This window comes from Mixophyes fleayi, chromosome 3 (genome assembly GCF_038048845.1).
Source record: "Mixophyes fleayi isolate aMixFle1 chromosome 3, aMixFle1.hap1, whole genome shotgun sequence".
Taxonomy (NCBI): domain Eukaryota; kingdom Metazoa; phylum Chordata; class Amphibia; order Anura; family Limnodynastidae; genus Mixophyes; species Mixophyes fleayi.
In genome coordinates, this window is record NC_134404.1 from 224076826 (window position 1) to 224098975 (window position 22150).

The 22150-nt window shown below is 40.9% G+C and overlaps 1 protein-coding gene across 1 annotated transcript in view; it reads left to right on the forward strand.

Annotated features, from left to right (window-relative positions):
* The window catches only part of ALDH8A1 (aldehyde dehydrogenase 8 family member A1), a 37154-nt gene that overhangs the window by 9253 nt on the left and 5751 nt on the right, over nt 1–22150 (forward strand). The window contains exons 3-4 of the mRNA XM_075200676.1: nt 8485–8640; nt 8716–8865. Coding sequence (XP_075056777.1) covers nt 8485–8640; nt 8716–8865 — 306 coding nt within the window. The remainder of the gene's footprint in view (nt 1–8484; nt 8641–8715; nt 8866–22150) is intronic.

A 22150-nucleotide genomic window follows, 5' to 3' on the forward strand; every position in this document is an offset into this window, starting at 1 on the left:
TATTAAAAAAAAAAAGCTAAGAAAACGTATCAATCTCTATAAATCCACTTTTAAAAAATTTGTAAGCACATTTAAAAAGAATGTGTATGATCACAATCAAAGTGGCTGAACACCTGCAAGTCATGCTTCACACAATCCTAAACTTATTCTAAAACCATTACAAGTGTGTAATAGAAACTGGTGTACAAAAACTGTTTCATAGCACATCCACAGATTTTTTATTCCAATTTTAAATTCGGTGGAGTCATTTACGTGACTACAAAAACAATGACAACAAATTAGCTGACATGCAAACTGCAAAGCTGTCATTCATGACAGGCTGGTATTCACAAATGAAGATGCTGGCACCAGAAGATATCAGTTTGAAGCCTAATACTATTATTTGCGTTGTTGAGGGAGTAATGCAAGGAGGCGCTGGCTGTAGAATGTAGAAGCTTTTGTTAAAAAATCATTGAACAGCCAGTACCTCCGTGCATTACTCCCTTTGCAGTGCGAATAATAAATTGTAAGCTTGCAAGCAGGGCCTTCTCACCTGTTTGTCTGTTTTACCCAGTTTATTTATTAGTTTACTGTGTTTGTCTCCAATTGTAAAGCGCTACGGAATATGTTGGCGCTTTATAAATAAATGATGATGATGAATAATAGTATCAGCCTTCAAACTGACATCATCTTCTGTTGCTGGCATCTTCATTCGGGATTACCAGTCTGTCATGAATGACAGCTTTGCAGTTTTCATGGCAGCTAATTTGTTGCCTTCCTTTTCGTAGTTGCCGTAAGGTACCCAACCCAAATTCAGTGGTAGTCATTTCCACAACTATGAAAAGCTTTTGTGTTTTTTATATATTTTTTACTAGAATTTGAGAGCAAATTCTTCTTAATTTTTCACACTGGGGCACCACATTTTTAAATCCTATAAATGGTTTTATGCTAAAGCATTTAATAGGGTTTTAAAAACCATAAAAGATGCCTCTGAAAAATGAAATCCCGTATGGATGAGCCATAGGCATGGTTTAAGTACTATCGGTTAGCAAATTACTCCTCTAGTAGCATGTCTGTTATTGGGAGTTTTAGGTGGATATCCCCTTTTGCAGAATTATATCGCTATTCAAAATGATGTTGAGAGGGGAATTTGTTGAATTTACTGAGAATGGCAAATTTATAGTACATAACTGCGGCAGTATGTTTTGTGACTGGCATTTAACTTCAAATAGTCACTATGGAGCCAAACCTCAGAAAAATCATTAAATAAATGCAGTCGTGTTAGGTACAAACCACTTAATTTGCAAGCAAATGTGAAGATGTTGCAGAGAATGAGTCAGAAATAAACTAAGTATGCCTGAAAATCCCAAACTGGGAAAGTTATCTTGTATGCTAAAGGAAATGAGTTTGCATAAAGCTAAGAAGGTTTGCACTAAATGTACTATAATAATATAAGCACGATGGGTATTTCCTAAGACAGCAGCAGTCCACGCCTCTGCCTTCTTTGTAGTTTAGATCAAGCATTTCCTCTCAAATGTACCTGTATGAAATTGTATGCTTTATGTTTAATGTTTTACCTGTATTTAGAAAATTGTACATGCAATTCTGGGTAATGACATTTCCCAGAAACCATGCAAATGAATCCGATCACAATTATGACACATTTGAGCTGGGAAATTGTATGTACACAAGGTATACTTGGATTGGCATTTGTATATCATACACTGAGGCTGGTATAGAGTAAGTGCATGTTATAAAAAAAAACAAAAAACAGCAAAAAGGTAAAACATACCATGTTTGCTGCTGGTGTTTACCTGCACTCCGGGCCGTAACTAGGGCTGTGCGAGAGGGGCACAATGCTGCAGGGGGGTGCATTTTATAAATATATTTTTAGGCTACTTTGGTTAAAATTGAAGGCATGGGGGGGGGCGGCAGTTTTATTTCTGTCTCATGGGCTAAAATTTTAAGTTACAGTTCTACCTGCACTCTATTTCTCTACTAGTAAAAGTGACCTGGTCACAACGTCATTACCAGCTACATAACACAGAGTCAGTTCCTACTTGGAAGCTCACTGAGGTCTTGTTTGGAGGCACATGTGTTTTGGAGAAGAGTTTCTATCCGAGTTGGTTGGAGATGTGTGCTTATGTTGGTGTTTGATGTACATGACATGCTGGCAATAGCCATGTTGATGACTGACCCATATAGTCATCTGAATGCCTGAAAGCATTATTGTGTGAAACCTGGATAGATAAATGAAGGCCTGAGTGAATATGCACAAATTATGATGTTGTGAGCATAGGTGGACCTTTAGTGAAGTTGAAGAGGAGTTTAGTAAAGGCAAAATGGGAAGAAAGTATAAAATGCTACTTTTTGTTGCAAGTAACTAAATTAGGTTTTGATTAGAAATGTTCACTGACCCCCGTGTTCTGGTTTTGGATCCGGATTAACTTTATGTTTTGGTTTTGGCAAAACCACCCTTGCGTGTTGTGGTTTTGGATCCCTATTTTTTTTTCTAAAATCACATAATTTAGCTTTTTTTTGTCCCCTACATTATTATTAACCTAAATAACACTAATTTCAAGTTATTTGCAGTCAATTTTTACCATCTCACAGGTCACAATATTATTTTCATACACTTTCAAACAAAGACTGCAGCGACCTGGCTGGATGCTAAGCGATAGAGCAATGACTCAAACACACAGCAGTTCATAGCACATCTAGGAAACATTGCCATACAGCAGTGGCAGAAAAAAAAAGTGTTGCAAGATGGAATTGTCCTTGGATCATGAAATCAGTTGGGGTTCATTTGATAGCTCCACCCATTCCTTGGATAACTGTGGTAATTCTACAGTTAATACATTGCGACAAGCGCTCCCCTCCCCCTCCCCTGGGATGCGTGCTTTTATCAGACCAAGACCAATCCAGGGTGCCAGACAATGCACTAAAAAGAGCCATTGTAATTCACAGCAAAAAGCAAGTTCATCACTGAGCTTTGAATCAGCCCCAATTCCCCAAAAATTATATTCTAGTTAGGTACCTTTGACGTAAAGTGCAGATTACAAACACTTTGTGCAATACTGATGAAACAGTAGCAAAGTGAAAGGTAATGCATATACACGTCTTGTGACAGGATGGACCGCCTATGCCACCCTGTCTGTTGTTGCTGGGAACCGGCTGGGCTTAGTTTGCCACTGTTCCCTTTAATTATCCCAAATGGGCCCTCTTGCCGCAGTAGGGAGGGGCTTACAATGTTGCCACCACTGAACTCCTTCTATGGCACTCAGAACAACGTTCCTTCTGGGTAACTGACACTGCTAGTGTACCTCGTTGCTTGTGTACCCGGGCTGGTACTCCTGACCTCTCACTATAGATCAGGGCTGCTGTGGGTGGATCTGCAGGTAACAGTATTATAGCAAAATTGAAGATGTTTTCAAGCAGTTCTTGAAGCAAGATGTTTATTTGTTCTCTTTGGTTAAAGGTCCCAGTGATCAGGTCAGTTGAAATCAGAAGAAAACATTACATGCTCACACAACTTTTATACAGTTCTGACACAGGCTATTTTTAGCATCAGGATGTACTTTATTTACACAAACATGGATTTGCATGCATTGGAAAGCTAGCCATATTTACTCTTATATGTGAAATTCTAGAAATGCTGTGATGTCCTGCGTCTGGTTTTCAGATGTAGAGAATCCAGGAGCCAGTCTTAACTAAAAGTTCCTGCCTTCAATGTTGGACCTTCACACATCAAAAGATCTAATAAGCATGGGGCCTTTCTTCAGACCGTTCGGAATATATATTCACATAGAACAACAAAAACCAAAACAAGCTAGTTTCCCACATCACAATACACAACAGGCTTTGTAAACAAAGGCTCATTGTATCAGATATATACATCCGAAATAAGGTTTCATTTAGCAAGGGTAAACAGAAAAACCAAATTCTCTACCCTGGTCTCAGAGATGACGATTTCCTATCTCACAATATACATAATATCAAAAATAAGTGCATTGTCAATTTATATAAATCAGCAGCCTGCGCTATTTCCTTTTAAACAAATTCATACCAAAAGTTATTTATCAATTAGCCAGTCACACCTATTTAGACAACCATGCTTGCATTAATTCTGCAAGCAATGTTGTTCTTTGTTAATAAAAGTGTTGTCTTCATACCATTCAAAAAAATTTAAAATAATCCTCCACCATTCTTTGGATGTTGATAGTTGACAGTAGGATTAGGTAGAGTTACTGCAGAGGTGTCACTGATTCTGGTCAATTCTTTCACAATAGATAAGACCAGATGTCAAAATAATGTGCCGAGTCATCTGCATCATCAATGGGTGTTTTTGTAAAGCACACAACAGTATCTAGCACATGTAGGTAACAGTGACACACAGCGGTAGCTGAAAGGAAAAGTGGTGCAAGATGGAATTGTCCTTGAGCCCTCCCACCCACCCTTATGTTGGATCTTAAAAAGCACATGCACATTTTAATAAACCAAGCACTTCAGTGACAAGGAGTGCCACTTTTGAGGCTGATGTGCTTGGTTTGTTTGGGCCCCCACAAAACAAGCTAACAATGGCCTTAAAGCACCTAAGATAACAGTGCTGTTAATCAACACTACTGTGGCAAGATGTTGTCATCATTCTCTGCCTCATCCTCACGCTCATCAGTTGTACAACATACTCACACATTATTCATTATTACAGAAATCTCAGTATTTTGATGTAATTAGCGGGAAATGCCTTGCACGTGGAGCTTGAAGTTCATTCTTGTGAACTTCATCTTTTCCACATTTTGAGGAAGTAACTTCCTACGCCAATTGCTGACAAGGTTCCCGGCTGTGCTGAAAACTCTTTCTGAGTACACACTGGAGGGTGGGCAGCTTAGGCAGGGCAAGGCGAGTTGATACATGGGTCTTCAAATTCCATTTTTTTCCTCCCAGTATGTAAATGGACTGTCTGATGTGTCTATTTCTATGCTGTAGTTAAAATAATCCTCCACCATCCTTTGGATGTAAATAGTAGGATCAGGTGGAGTTACGGAGAGGTGTCACGTTGAGTTACGGAGATATGTCACGTTTTTTGGTCAATTCTTTTAGACCAGACCAGATGTCAAAATGTTGTGCTGAGTCATCTGCATCATCCCTGGGTCTCTTGGGAAAGCTAAGTTTTTTCCTAGCAGCAGTTGACTGAGAAACTGAAGGAGGAGACACCGTCCTGTCACGTAAAACTTGAGCTGTCATCTTGCTCACCAGGAGCTCCTTGCATCTCTTCAAATCTGGTTTAGTTGGAAACAAAGAGAAGACATAGCTCTTAAACCTAGGATCAAGCACAGTCGCCAAAATGTTGTGATCCGATTTCAAGATTTTGATAACTCTTGGATCCTGGCGAAGCGAATAAAGTACTTGATCTACAAGTCCGACATACCTAGTGTAATTGCTTTGTTTAATCTCCTCCTTCAGTTTCTCAAGCTGCTTTATCAAAAGTCTAATTAAGGGAATCACTTGACTCAAGCTAGCAGTGTCTAAACTCACTTCACAGGTGTTTAATTCGAATGTTTCAGCACCTTGCACAACACGGAAAGTATTCACCACTGCATTTGAGTAAAATACATTCCCCCTTCCCCCTTTCCCAATGTCATGGCTTGTGGAGTAAGCATGGATGGCTTTTTGCTGTTCCTCCATCCTCAGAAGCATGTACAGGGTGGAATTCCACTTTGTCACCACCACTTACTTCAGTTGGTGGCAGGGCAAATTAAATTGCTTTTGTAGCTGCTGCAATCTCCTACATGCTGTTGCCAAATGCTGGAAATGTCCAAATATTTTACGGGCCACAGACAGCATCTCCTGCAGGTCTCTGTCATTTTTTTAAAAAAAGCTCTGCACCACCTAGTTTATTGTGTGAGCAAAACAGGGAATGTAATGGAATTCACCCAGCTGTAATGCTCTCACAATATTGGCGGAGTTATCAGAAATGACACATCCAAACAGGATAACCCATGTTGCAATGACATCACTTAGTTTTTGCAACAGATTGTCAGCTGTATGCCACTTAGTGAAGCCGGTGATACACAGAGTAGCCTGCCTCTGAAAAATGTGACGTACTTGGGTACATGCTGCTGCTGTTCCTGCTGGTTAAGGCGATTCACCAACCCAGTGGACTGTCACAGTCATATAATCTTTAGTTTGCCCATTTTCGCTTGTCCACATATCTGTGGTTAACTGTACGGTGGGTAGAATAGCATTTTGTAGCCCAATAATTACATTTTTATGAACCTTCTGGTAGAGGTGAGGAATAGCTTTTCTAGTAAAATGGTGTCATGATGGAATTTGGTAACGTGGACACAAGACCTCAAGTAACTGTCTAAAACCAGCTGCATTAATAGTGGATATTGGACGCAGATCTAATACTAGTATAGTCGCCATAGCGTGTGTGATCCGCTTTGCGATTGGATGACAGCTTTCATACTTGCTTCCTCTAGCAAAGGATTGTTTAACCGTCAATCGTTGTAAACTATTAGTAGTCTTCTTCTTGGTCTGCTTCTGGGATGAAGATTCACCCCCAGTAGCAGCAACAGCAGCAGTGGGACTAACGCTCAAGAATTCTTCTGAGGAATCCAGGATAGTGGATTGAGTCATCTAGCCTTAGCAACTTGGATGCAGGACTAACTCTGATCGCTACTGAGGATATTGACGAGGATTGTGTTGTGGGTGTAGATTGCAGGTGTCGTGATCTAGCTGAGAGAAGGGATCTAGCTGATGATGGACTGCTTGTAGTTATTTTTTTAGCTTAAGTTTCTGATTTTCCCAACAGCTTGCCATGAACTTACTTCAAATGGCATAACATAGATGAGGTTCCTAGATGGTTAAGGTCCCTACCTCTTCTGACTGTGGCTTTACAAATGGCTAGACAACTGTTATCAGGATTTGGGTAAAAATTCCTCACATATGAGGTGGATTTTTTGGTCTTATGCTCAGGCATGGCAATGGCCATCACCTTATCATGGGCAAGAACTGCTTCCACTGGGGCAGGACTTACACAAACACATCATCCTCATCAAAATCCTCATTAGCGCCCTTGTCAGCTACACAAATATCCCCCTCATCCTGTTGCAATTTCAAAGTGGCATCCACAATTTGTGTATCAACAGCTACACTTGGGTTGTTCATGCACACATCTGCAGAAATGCTGAAAGGGGCCTTCTTTATGGGTACACTATCAGAAAGGTCAGATTTACACATGGCACTCGTGGATAGACTCTCCTCAGGGATTGTGTCATTTCTGAATCTGAACATACATTTTCCTCTAATGTCTTACTGTTTTCTTCCAGCTTGGCTTTTACACACAAGTATTTGGACACCACTTTTGGAGTCCGAATAACAAGGTCTTGCTTGGACATGACTGCCCTTACAAGAAGATGCCTCAGTGACCGTTGTAGAACTAGCACTCATAAAGAAAGGCGAAGGCCTCATTCTTTCCTTGTCACTGTGTGTGTAGAATGGCATGTTGGCAATTTTATTTTTTTCTGCAGATATCTTTGCCTGGATTACAAGTCTTTTTTTTCTTGACCAAGGTAAAAGGTGTATTTTTACATTTTTGTTTCCCTGACTTAAAAGCACTATGCACTTTAACATAGGCTTTAGCAGATGATGTAGAGGGATTACTAGCATAATGACTGATGCCACCAGCTGCTTGGTGCTCCTGTGTACTGCTGTGATTCCATTTTGATAACACAGTACAATGTGACTGCTGGTTTGCAAGACCAAGCATGATAGCCATATTATTTCTATTTCAGCAATGACAATTAGCAATGGAGCTCTCCTGAATGTCACTGGAGACTTTGAAGAACACTGTTACCCCTCCTCTTTCTTTTCTACCTATGATGCTGCCCAACTGCACTAGAGACTGCCAAAAACTGTGCTACCCCTTCTGTGTCCCTCTGTGAAATGGCGCTTATATTATACAAAACGCTATGTCATATGTTCATTTTAATGTGTGCAAGGGGATGAAAAAAAATACATTACAGACAAATTAGCCAGAGGAATGTTTGGACTGAGTCTGGAATAACCCAAAAACTGGGGACTTGAAGAGCCAGATATGTGGTGTGAAATTTTGAAAGGCAGTGATAATATACCTAAATGTATAATTATTTAGCTTTTTATTTTACTCATTTTATACAAAGATACTGTATATATTAAACTGTTACTGAAGTATACTTGCATAAATGTATTTCAATGTATATGTAAGAACCCACGTTTTTTCTCACATTAATACAGTAGAAACAAAGTTCATGTTAGTAATTCCTAAAATAACTGAATTATTGCTTTTTTACTCAATCTAAACTTGCACATTGTTGTCTGGTTCTGTTGAGGGTTGCACAACTAACCAATATTCCGATACATTGGAGGTGTGATGCTCATACTACAAGAATGAAGATCTGTGTGTATGGACGTTGTAAATCACACACTACTTATTAGATGATATCACCTCTTCTTACCTTTCAGGAAAAACAGTGACACTTGCTCGCACTTTAGATATCCCACGATCAGTGTACAACTTCCGATTCTTTGCTTCTTCCGTCCTGCACCATACCACAGAATGCACACAGATGGATCACCTGAACTGCATGCATTACACCGTGCGCACCCCTGTTGGAGTCGGTAAGACAGAGGTTGGCCGGGGTATCATTTATATTACATTACATTCGTTTTTCTAACTGTATCTCTTCCTGTCAGCTGGATTAATCAGCCCTTGGAATCTACCCTTGTACTTGCTGACTTGGAAGATTGCACCTGCTATTGCATGTGGGAATACAGTTGTAGCAAAACCAAGTGAGATGACCTCTGTCACAGCATGGATGATGTGCAAGCTCATGAATGAAGCAGGTAGTGTATGTAAAGATTTGTTTTATAATAAGAAGTCTAACAAGCAAACTTTTGTCACAGACTCTAAATTAGGGGGTTGGGTGACTTAATTCTTGGGGTGGCCTCTTGAAACCTTGTTTTCTAAAGCATTATCTGCACAGCCTAAGGTCCAAAAATGTTTCTATAGCAATACAGTTTTTAGCTGGTAAAATATTTAACAGAATGCTTAATTGTAAATACTCTGGGTTTTACATGTAAATGCGTGTGCATATCATCCAGATGTGTACTAATACAATAATGGAACTGGTTCATAGTTCTTTTTAATAGGGTGGGGAATGAATGAGGGCATATCATACAGAAAACAAGGCTGTACGGGGGATAAAGCTGATCAGAAGATTCCAGATTTGGAGCAGTGTAATAATCAGACGTTTCTTATATTTTTAAATAGATTTCAAGACTGACAAAATTGCAGATTTATATGAATTTATGAGTTGGATATTTACATTTTATCTCTCAGAACAAAACAAAGGGCTAATTAAGTGCAAAGGAGCATGTCCTAATTCCACCAAACATTAAAACTGTCTGTGTCCAAAATAAATGCCACTCTTGGGCAGATGTATCCTGGACCTTCTTGTTTGCCACTCCAGGCTACACATGCAACTTCAGAAAAAGCCACTGTTGCATGAATGGGTATGAATACATGGACCAATAGCAAGTTATAAGTCCACGTAGCCACTTGCCCTGTCCAGAATCCAGTTACCTGCCCCCACCATAGTTGACATTGGACATAACTGGTGGTGTCTTCTTCACACTATATTTTAACAACTAGCTAAATAAAAGTTGTTCACATATTTCCTATTTCAACATATAAAGGGTGACATAGTTGTACACTGAGGATAATTAAAGCAGTAGTGCACCCAAAATGATAACAAAAAGAATATTTGAACTGATCCTGCACTGTGCAGTACTAGGTAGTTTGAACTTCTCTACATATTGTAGATCAACATGAATCCATAGCTGTAGCAAAATAGCTTATTTAGATTTTAGTAAGGCCTTTGACACTGCTTCACAACAAAGACATAAATTGGAATTCTTGGGACTGGGTTAAAAGGTATTTGAGTGGATACAATATTAGTTGAAATATAGATTAGACAGAGTTGTACTAATTCTAATGTATTCAGAAGAGGGAAAAGTTACTAGTGGAGTACACCAAGTATCTGTGCATGGACCATTTCTCTTTAATATCTCTATTGGTAACATTACTACTGGTATTGAAGGGGAAGACTGTCTTTTCACCAATGACACAAAGAGAAGACACATCAGGGAAGGAACATGCTGTTAACAATATGATTGATGATCTTGGTAGATTAGAGGAATAATCAAGAGTGTAGCAACTACAGCTTATTATCCAAAAATGCAAAATCATTGACTTGGGTCTCAAAAGTCCAAAGATTGAATATAGTTTTAATGACTCAAAATTGGCAACTACTAAGGTGGAAAGGAATATAAGAGTCACCATTACAGGTGACATAACTGTAGAAAGAGAATGTAGCAAAGCAACAGGGATCTGCTAGTGAAATGTTACTTGGCTATGTTACCTTGAAGACAGTGACACCTCCAAACACCAAGAAGGATTGCATGAGATTATGGAGAAAGGTATATGAAGGATGGTTCAAGTCCCTGTTCGGCACGATCATTCAAGAACCGGTAATGGAACTATAATAAGTGTGCACAAAATCTTATCAGTATACTATGCCATACCTCCATAAATAGGAGCACATCTTACTATATACCCGCTACCCCTTTGTTCTTCCTAGGAAACCTCATCCTTTACTCAGATCCTCTTCACACTTTCCTTTCTGATATTTAGACCACACCTACTCCAGCCACTTAAATAACATCAACATTTTTCATAATAACCACATCAAAGTTACTGTATCAAGACTATAGTATAGGTAACACAATCACAAAGCAGATAGACACTTAGTGGCCACTTCATTAGATATGCCTTTTTAGTACAGCCTCCAGAACAGCCTGAATTATTTGTGGATTCAACAAGGTGCTGGAAACATTCCTTATAGATTCTGGTCCTTGTTGACATAATAGCATAATGCAGTTGCTGCAGATTTGTCAGCTACACATTCATTTTGTGAATTTCCTGTTCCACCACATCCCAGATATGCTCTATTGGATTGAGATCTGTTGATTGTGGAGACCATTGGAGTATACTGAATTCATTGTCATGCTCCTGGAACCAGTTTGAGAGGATGTGCTTTGTGACATGGCGCGTTGTCCTGCTGGAAGTATCCATTAGAAGATGGGTAGACTGTTTCCATAAAGGGATGCACATGGTCAGCAACAACCACAACCTGCACTGCTGACAGGAGGCCTCTGCATATTCTTGTTGTTTATGCCAAATTTTGACCCTGCCAGTTGCGTGTCGCAGCAGAAATTGAGATTCACTAGACCAGGCGACATTTTTCCAATCTTCAACTGTCCAGTTTTGGTTAGCCTGTGGCCCCCCCTGTAGCTTGAGTTTCCTGTTCTTAGCTGCGGTGTGGTCTTCTGCTCCTGTATTCCATTCACTTCAAAGTTCTGCCATCCGCTGTTGTAACAAATGGTCATTTTAGTTACTGTCGCTGTACCAGTATGGCCATTCTTCTCTGCCTTTCCTTATTAACAAGGCATTTGCTGCTCACTGGATGTTTTTTATTTTTGGCACAATTCTCTGTATACTCTCGAGATAGTTGTGCATGAAAATCCCAGGAGATCTGTCACCAACAAGCATTCCATGGTCAAGCCACTTAGATCACATGTATTCCTCATTCTGGTGTTTGGTCTGAACAACAACTCAACCAATTGACCATGTCTGCATGCTTTATGCATTTAATTAATGCCACATGATTGGCTGATCAGATATTTGCATTAACAACCAAGTGTGCCTAATAAAGTGTATATATACAAAATAATGAATTACTTATGTAATAACTTAACAAAATATATTTTCAATATTTAATATTACATACCGTGAATATAATATCAAAGATTTCAACATAGATGGTATAATATAATACCAGTTCCCAGAGCCATAACTAGACAATTCAGTGTCCTGGGTGAAAAAGAACCGTGATGCACCCCCTATCTTGTTGGGACTGATAGCAGATGTCACCTCAAAGCGGAAGAGGCATGACTAAACTATTGTAGGGACATGCCTACAATAGTAGCCCGTTTCAACCCACTCCCTCCTCAGACCCTATCCATTCTCCATGTTATGGCTTATTCATCTTTGTGTCAGCGTGAAAGGAACTGGCTATTTTTATGCAAGGCTACCCCCAACCCCTCCCTTCCCCTTCAAACCCACTACAAGTGCAGCATGCACCACTTTCGATGCACATGGTTTAGCCTTATGCTTCTAACCTCTTCAGTCTCTCCCTGTATGAATCCTATGTAAGTGAAGATTATAGCACTCTTTCACATGAGTTTGTCTGGAAATTTAAACTCATTGTCTCCCACTTTGATTCCGGATTGATTGCTTGGACAAATAGACCAATAATATCTCACATAGGAAAAGTACCACATTACAGGGTTTAGGATCAGCTACTTAAATGCTGTATATTTGATTATGGTTGAGCATGAAAATGCTTCACATAAATAACAAATTCTGTCTGTCTCAATGTGCAAGTCATCTAATCAGAACAAGTTCTTCAACAATAAAAAGAATAAAGTATTGAAAAAGGTGGCAGCACTTACCATTTTTTGTTTTCTAAGCATTTTATTGAAGAAGTTCAGACACAAATAATGCAATTATATTTGTTTCATATAAGAGTTCAATTGCAGATACAATCAACATACATGTACATAAATATTGTTACATATTTTGTGAGCACAGTCAGGGGGACCCATCCATATTAGACCACAATTTTATCTGAACATAAGAAAAAGTAATAAAAAGACATCAGGGTTTTCTCAAGTACACACGCATTCCCAACGTAGGCAGGTTATGAATTCTCAGCATTATTGACTTTATCATTTTATAAAATACTATAAGGATAATAATAAAGTAACAATGATAATTGCCCAACCATCATCCCCCAAGGACGAGAGAATACAGAACATTCCATTCTCTCTATCCCATATCTAATCATTGCCAGAAAAAACATCAACGACAGACCCGCTCTGTTGTCCTGTATACGGATTGGAGGGTCTTGAAGGAATACTCTAGTCTCAAACCAAAGCGTCTGACAAAAGCAATCATGGAGCTGTACTTGCAACTGAGTGGGTAGAATGTTGATAAAGCTTTCCCAAGTTTCAAAAAACTTGCGAGTTAAAGTAACCTTCTGGAGAGATGCCTCCAGCCAATCCATCCTTAGGAGTAAGTACATCTTTTCCTTAAACATGTCAAGTGTTGGAGGGGAATTCTGGATCCACATATGGAGGACCGATTTTCTAGCCACTGCAGATATTGCCATAAGTAACCTTCTCTCCCACCTGCGGAAGTCCGCATGTCAGGAGGCAGAATGCCCAAAATTGTCCAATCAAGAGTAAATGATATATAATTTACTAATTCTGCAGTCGCAAATCTCCATACCCGAGTCCAGAAGGCCCTAATCACAGGACAAGCCCATAGACAATGATATAAATCAGCTTGGAGTTCACCACATTTGGGGCACTAGAATCATCTGAAAGACCAATGATATTTCGACGATGTGGTGAGAGGTAGCCTCTATGAAATATGTTAAGGAGCATTTCTACATACGTGGAGGCTGCAAAGAATTTTATCGAAGTAACCAATTCCTTCAACAACATCTGTTCTGTTAGTCGAGGGAAGTGGCATAACCACCCACTCAGACCCAAATTAATTTTAGTGTGATCTATTATATTTCTCAGGAAAGCATAATTAGATGAAATTGCTCCTCTCTTGGAGGTAGAAGTTAATAATAAATTATCAAGAGGATTATCCCAATCAATGGCTGTAAAGAGTGAGATCACTTCTCAGGCATAATGTTGGGCCTCAATAAAAGAAAGACCACATGGACCCAAAAAAGGGAAAAATTCCAGCACCACAATATGACGAAGCAGCTTTCTCCTAGTCTTGTCCAACAATTGTCCAACTGACCGCAGTCCCTCCCTCTTCCACACAATGAAGTGGCGAGCCGCCATGCCATCCTGGAATGCAGGGTTTTTGACAAATGGTAAATGTATGGATTTATAAGGATTAAGATGAAGTTTGTCGTAATATATACCAAATCTTCCTAACAGAAAGAACAAGGGGATTTTCAAGAGTTTGAGGTAATTTCTGATCATGCAAATGAAGTAAGGCCTTTAGATGGATATCGGGGAGAAATTGTTTTTCTACTGCTAAATTAGTGTAAATGCTCTGATCCATTAACCAATCCTTCAGATAGCGCAGATGAGCTGCATGACTGTACTATGTCAGGAAATTTATGCCCCCATTTGTCTTAGGTTGTTAAAGATTAATAAGGTTGATCCTTGGGCACTTTTTTTTCCATATAAATTTGCGGAACAGATAATTAATTTGTTGTGTATCTTTTTGTGTTAGAAGGAGTGGTAATGTTTTCAAAGGGTTCAATAATCGAGGAAACGATATCATCTTCAGGAGGTTTGTCCTGCCCAAGTAAGAAACATTGAGTCGTTCCCAAGCAACCAGTTCCCTCTGCATATCAGTTATGGCTTTGCTAATATTGAGATTGTAGAGAGTGGCCATGTTCTTCGGGAGCCGGACTCCCAAGTATGGTATCCGCCCATTGCAACCTAAGAAATCGCCATGGAGGCTCTGCCAGACCCCTGCCCAAGAAAATAGCCGTTGACTTTTAAAGGTTTACTTCAAATCCCGATCCTGATCCTATTTCCCCAATTTTCTCCATTAATGGGCTCAGACACGACTCTGGGTTTGAAATATGAAATAAAATATCCTCTGCAAATGCTGTGATTTTTATACATTCTGTACCAATATAGATGCCCTTCAACTGGGGCCATTGCTGAATTATTCTCAGCATTGGATCTAACGATAAATTAAACAGTGGGGACAATTATTGAGGCTATTGCAGTGTGAATACCAGGCACCGAGTGGCGTCCATGAACGAAGCCCAGCTGATGCGAGGTCAACAGAGAGGGCAGTATAGTTTGGAGGCGTTTAGCCATTATGCAGGAGAGGATTTTAAAATCCAGGTTTAATAATGTAATAGGGCGATATGAGGACATCAACATAGGGTCCTTATTTGGCTTTGGGATTAAAGTAGTATATGCCTGATTAAAGGATGGGTAATAAGGACGGTGACGGTGAATTGTCCAGTAGAGCTCCAGCAGAGTCGGGACTATTTCTACTTTTACAAGTTTATAAAATTCACCTGAGTATCCATCAGGGCCAGGGGATTTATGAAGCTTCAGGTCTGAGATAGTGTCTGAGATCTCTTGAGAGGAGATTTCGGTATTTAATAAATCTTGCTGTTCGGAAGACAATTTGGGCAAATTAGCCTCTTGTAGTAGCTCATTTAAAAGTGGGTTATTATGTGGCGACACAGTATATAGTGTCTGATAATATTTAAAGAAAGCCTCTGCTATTTCTTTAGATTTGGTAACATAGAATCTGACATTTTAATAGCCACTACATGACTTATGCGTTTAAAAGGCTTTGAGAGGTTTGCCAGACGTCTGCCAGCTCTATTGCCCCATTATAGTATCTATTTTTGTGTAATCTATTCTGGACTGGGACTGGGCCAGTAGGAAATTTTCTAATGTTTGCTTCGCCTGTTTGTAGAAAGTAAATGTTGTATCCTTAGGATCAGAAAGATAGGCATTATATTGGGTTTGCATTGTTTGTATAAGCGATTGATAAATTTTATTTGATTCTTTTTTCCTGTTTGCCATGTATGCTATTATATTCCCTCGTAAAACTGCCTTAGATGCCTCCCAGAATAATACAGGGTTGTCAAAGTACTCAATGTTGTTGTCTTGGTATTCCAACCAGTGACATATAAGGTGTTGTTTAAAGTTTTCTGATGTATAGAAGTAGGATGGGAATCGCCAAGTAAGATTCCGTTGCCCTTCCAAGGGAAGGCGGAGTGATACTAAAACAGGGGCATGATCAGATATAAGTATAGGACCAATATCAGTCTTGATAACTTCAGTTATTAAAGAATCTGCCAGTAATTATAATCAAGCCTAGAGAATGAGTTGTGAATCTCTGAGTGAAATGTGAAGGATTTATCTGAGGGGTTTAACAATCTCCATGGATCCGTACGGCCATGTGTCATTTTTAGGTTAGAAATCTGGGTCCACAATTCAGATCTAAGGTTCTGGAGAGCAGGATATTTGTCTATATTTGGATCATCTACCACATTAAAGTCACCCCCTACTATTAGATTTGGCATTTCTCTTAAGGCAACAAATTGGGATATAAAGTGGAAAAATTATTTTTGATTCACATTAAGGGCGTAAATGTTTAAAAGCGTATATTTATAGTCGTGGATCTGGACATCTAGTAGTATGTATCTGCCATTTGGATCCACTACCCTATCTGAGATGGTGTATGACACAATCCTCCCGAACAACACGGCCACTCCCATGGACTTATTTCTCTATGGGACTGATATGCTTTTTACAATCCAAGAATCCATAAGGCTGGAATCATCTCCCAGTTTCCAATGCGTTTCCTGCAAGAAGATTATATCGGGACTATGGCGTTTAAGATGTGTTGTAACCCTTTTTCGCTTTATAGGTGTGTTTAAACCGCCCACGTTCCATGAGATTAATTTCAAGGGTGAACGGGGTTGAGGAGAATAAATAATGTCAGACTGTGTAGATGGCAGGGCCGGATTTACCGCTAGGCAACCTAAGCACCTGCCTAGGGCCTAGCGGCTCTCGGGGGGCACAGTTGGGGAGGACTCGTGCGGGGGGGTGTCAGGTGCCGCGAATCGGGTCCCGGCAGCCTCTTCTCCTCTCAGTTTCTCAGTGATAGAGAGAGAGGTGGAGAGGCTGTTGGGACCCGACGAGCGGTCACGTGAGTCTTTTTTTTTTTTTTTTTTTTAAATCTGTTTGGACTGACCGAGGAGGAGCAGCGCGCCGGAGAAGAGAGGCAATAGAAAGGTAAGTAAAACAACGGAGGGACAGAGGTGGTGATGGTGAAGGGGCACAGAAGTGGTGATGGTGATGGGCACAGAGGTGGTGATGGTGAAATGCACAGAGGTGGTGATAGTGATTGGCAAACAGGTGGTACTGGTGAAGTGCACAGAGGTGGTGATGGTGATTGGCACAGAATTGGTGATAGTGATTGGCACAGAGGTGGTGATGGTGAAGGGCACAGAGGTGGTGATGGTGAAGAGCACAGAGGTGGTGATGGTGAAGGGCACAGAGGTGGTGATGGTGATTGGCACAGAGGTGGTGATGGGCACAGAGGTGATGGTGAAAGGGCACATGTGATATTGTGAAGGGGCAAAAGTGACAATGAAGGGGCACAGTGGGATGATAGAGGGACAAAAGTGACAAGAGCACATACTTGGATTTATGCGTATTATTTTTGCAAACAACTTAAGTAAGTATTTCTGCCCTGACTTCAATATTTATTAAGTTGTTTTGACCCAACTACTTTAAAAAACAGGACTGCTTGGTAATTATTTACCTTTTTCTGCAGCAGGGTGGCCTTGCTCTTTTTACATGTTAGGTACGCCCCCAAAGATGCAAGCCACGCCCTCACCTCCTTTGGCGGCGTGCCGCCGCTGCGCGGTTTCAGGGAGGGGGCCCAAAAACAGTATCCTGCCTAGGGCCCTATGAGGTCTAAATCCGGCTCTGGTAGATGGCATGGTCAGCTCGCCCCCCCCTCCCCCCCCCAGGATTGGCTACTCACGGACTGCTGTATTTCCTGATGTAATCTTAAGGTAACAGGAAACAGGTATGTCCCCAGCCATTCAGATGGGTTCTGGTCTCCACCACATCTCGCACACAGTATCAGATCTAGAATTTTTATACATGTTGAAAAAAACAAAAGCATTATTATTTGAACAATCTTCATCCACCATTTTCTATTTTTCCTTTTTTCCATTAACAAGCTAGGATAAGTCCTGGACATGTAGTTGGGATTCATCCTAAAAGATATGAACATTTCAATAACTTTGTTACTCCTAACAATAACGAGAAGAAATGTCTCCATACCTGTTCTTCCGCTCCGTCTCTACTGTATTTGCCTGCCTGGAGTTTCTGAAGTACTGGTACTTTGTGTTTATTGTTCTGTACTGTTTTACCCTGTATAGTCTACTGTTTGTACCATGTACGGTGCTGCGGAAACCTTGTGGCGCCTTACAAATAAACGATAATAATAATAATAATAATAATTTGTATATTAATACAGAATACAACCTTTTAATGTAGAACAGGCACAATACTCATTAGAGTGGTCATATATTTAGAGTAATATTAATATATATATTATCTCAGTGATGGGGGGACACTCTGTCTCCAGCTAGTGTCCCTCTGCTGGGTCTTCCAAGAACAGGGTCTTTCCATTTTCCACAACCCTATATCTGGCCGGGAAAAGTAGAGCAAAGCGCTTATTGCTGTCTATTGTTTAAGACAGATGTCTGCTGTCTAAGTGTTTATATACCGCTGAAAACTCTTTTCGTTTTTGTGACACTATGACTGAGAAATCTTGAAAGATTAAAATTTTTGTTCCTTCAATAATCAGTGACCCCTGTTTCCTGTATGCCCCAAGTATTGATTCTTTAGTCCAGGAACCTGGCTATGACTGGACGGGGTCTAGACCTATCACCCTCTCTCTCCTGACCTATTCTATGTGCCCTTTCAATTTGGGGTTTATCCATTGTTTCTTCGAGCTCCAGCGCTAGGGGGATAAAAACACTTAGGTAATGAGTAAGTTGTGGGCCCTTTATTGTTTCTTGTATACCTATGAACCGGAGATTATTTCTCCGATTCCTGTTTTTCAGGTCATCGATCTTGTCTGTTAGCTGCTGTAAAGCTTGGGAATGGATATCCACTTTGACCTCTAACGACTGATTTTTGTCTTCTACATCGCTAGTACATTGTTTCAACTCAACAATGCGGCTTGTGTTAGCCGCAATATTAGATAGGACATTCTGAACCGTATCACGCAAAGCTTGAAATTGTTTATCAATCTGGGGCATAAATATGGCTGAGAATTCCATTGCCAAAATGGAAGGGGAAGCACTTTGCGATGGAGCAACAGTGGAGTCAGAGTTATTTGATTGAGCAATATCTGACAATGGGTGGGGGGCGGGGGGAGAGGAATTAGATTTATTAGTTTGTGATTTCGGCTTTCCCATTGTGGAAAGGGAGACTTTGGGTGCACTTGTCCCAGTTTTTTGTTTGTGAAAATATTTTTCCTTGGAATGAACAAGTTAAGTAGAAAAGGGAAATCCCCGTTAAGGTGGTGGGCCTAGGTTGTCAATTTTAAGATAAAAGATTACATTTGCTTCTCTCCTTGAGAAATTACATTTACATTGTTTGTTCAAGTTAGTAAGTCACTAATACAATTGCATTATCACATATGGATCAATAGATAGTCAAGTGACCTTTTAGTTTTCTGAGTATATCGTAATACAGTTTTAACTTATGATGCTCAGGAGTATTGAATATCCTCCACCACTAAGTGGCAGCGGAGTCACAACATATGTATATAGCAGCCTATTATACAATTTTACTTGAGATGTTCAAAAGTATTAAGCATTTACCACCGCCAGGTGGCAGCAGGGTCACAAATATGCAAGACGTTAGAATAAGCTAGACATTCACTTTTAGACACGCAATATTGGTGATAAATTATGTTAACTGTATCAAACAATTAGTCAACTTGAACAATTAAAAGGCATTTATCATATGGCGTCATTAAACACCAAACACGTTACCCAAAGGAAACAAACACTTATCTAACGGTTTGTGGGGACTGAGTAAATACAAGTAATTTAGCCAAATTTTATCAGTGTGTCAGGTGAAACAGAAGATGGTCTCCTGACATGATTTGGGTTGTCAACCTGTTACTTCACGGCTGGGTACGAAAATTGCAATGAAGTCTTGCTATGAGACAGATAGAGTTAGTTATGAGAATTTTTTACACTACTCATACCAACCGTTATGTAAAGAGGATCTATAGAGGTTTACAATGTTCCCTGCTCGCTCTGTGCACTCAGCTCACTGAGGATTTGATATGCTGAAGGGTTTCAGATATCAGCGTCTCCTGCAATAGGGTTAATACTTTGTTCCCAATGGTCAGCAGTTCACCGCTGCTCCCAAGTGCAGGGTTCAATCAAGATGCAGCTGTGATTTTCCTCTCATCAACCTCTGTATATGGTCAGAAACAAGTGAAGCCGCCCAAGCATCTATCTCTGTCACACAAAGCCACAAATTGCTCCTCCTGCTTCGGTTCTGTGCCTCAGCTTCAAAAAGGATCTCTTTGGGCGCGCCTTCTGTATCTGCCACCCCCAATCGTCTGTGATGGTCTGACTTTTCAATTCAATTGCCAGTTTAGTATCCGCTCTCACTGCTTCTCGCCTTCCCACTATCGGGTCACCGATGGTCACCTCCACATAAAACCCACCAGCCAACATTTATAAAGGCATAGAAGTAAAATACAGCCTATTTACATCATAGAGCCTAGGTTCCCAAACTGTGCGCCGCGGCTCCCAGGGGTGCCGCGGCGCTGTCAAAAGGATGCTGTGGCCAGAATGAAGAAGAAAAACAAAAAAAAACAAAAAAAACCAAACTTGCCAATCCGGCAGCACCTGGGACCCAGCAACCTCTTCCCTCCTCGTTTCTCACTGAATGCTGGGCGTGACGTCATCACGCCCGACATATTCAGTGAGAAATTGAAGGAGAGAGGATTCTGGGTCCCGGGCACGCACGGGATTGGTAAGTTTTTCTTTTTTCTTTTTCTTCCTGTCCACGGCGGGATACAGAGGGGGCACAGCGAGGAGGCACAGCACAGATGCAGAGGGATCAGAAAGGATGCAGAGGGGGCAGAGCGAGGGGGCACATTGCGAATGCAGAGGGGGCACAAAGGATGCAGGGGGGGCAGAGCGAGGGGGCACAGCGCGGATGCAGAGGGGGCACAAAGGATGCAGAGGGGGCACAGCGCGGATGCAGAGGGGGCTCAGAGTGTGTGGATGCAGAGGGGCACAGAGTGTGTGGATGCAGAGGGGCGCAGAGTGTGTGGCTGCAGAGGGGCACAGAGTGTGTGGCTGCAGAGGGGCACAGAGTGTGTGGATGCAGGGGGCACAGAGTGTGTGGATGCAGAGGGAGCACAGAGTGTGTGGATGCAGAGGGGGCACAGTGTGTGGGGATGCAGAGGGGGCACAGTGTGTGGGGATGCAGAGGGGCACAGAGTGTGTGGATGCAGAGGGGCACAGAGTGTGTGGCTGCAGAGGGGCACAGAGTGTGTGGATGCAGGGGGCACAGAGTGTGTGGATGCAGAGGGAGCACAGAGTGTGTGGATGCAGAGGGGGCACAGAGTGTGTGGATGCAGAGGGGGCACAGTGTGTGTGGATGCAGAGGGGGCACAGTGTGTGGGGATGCAGAGGGGGCACAGTGTGTGGGGATGCAGAGGGGGCACAGTGTGTGGGGATGCAGAGGAGCACAGTGTGAGTTAGCTAAAAATTATTCTTTGACAGAAATATAATTGAAAAAAATATATATAAAAATATTCTTTTCCCTTGGATTTATGTGTATTATTTTTGCATACAACTAAATAAGTATCTCTGTCCTGACCTAAATATTTATTACTTTTTTTTGACTGCTTATAAAACAGGACTGCTCGATAATTATTTTGGAGGGGTGCCTTGAAAACATTATGGAGGCTCTAAGGGTGCAGCGAACTGCAAAAGTTTGGGAACCACTGTCATAGAGGACTCCACCATTACATAAGTGGCTTGTGACTGTGTTTACTGCACTGTTGCCAATCCAGTAATGCAATGGGGTCCAAGAGTGTGTAGCTACTACCTCCCAAAAGTTATTTCAACAAATGTTTGGCAACCTAGAATAGCAGCATAATACACTCAGGCACAAAGGCCCTTCTAGATTGCTAGTCCAGGACTGGGGATACATTTTGTGGGAATCCCGATGTAAGACCCGGGCACGGTCTTCTGAAGTTCTAGCAATCCTTCAAGGTGAGGAGAAACCAACCAAAATGCATTCTTGAGGTCTTCTATTATCAGCACAAAAGCTCCATTTTCTGAGAATTAAAAAGCACATATCTTCACCTAAAACATCTGAGACTTTATTGGTCTCAAACGCTTTATTACTTTTTAAAGCTTTGGTGAAGCAA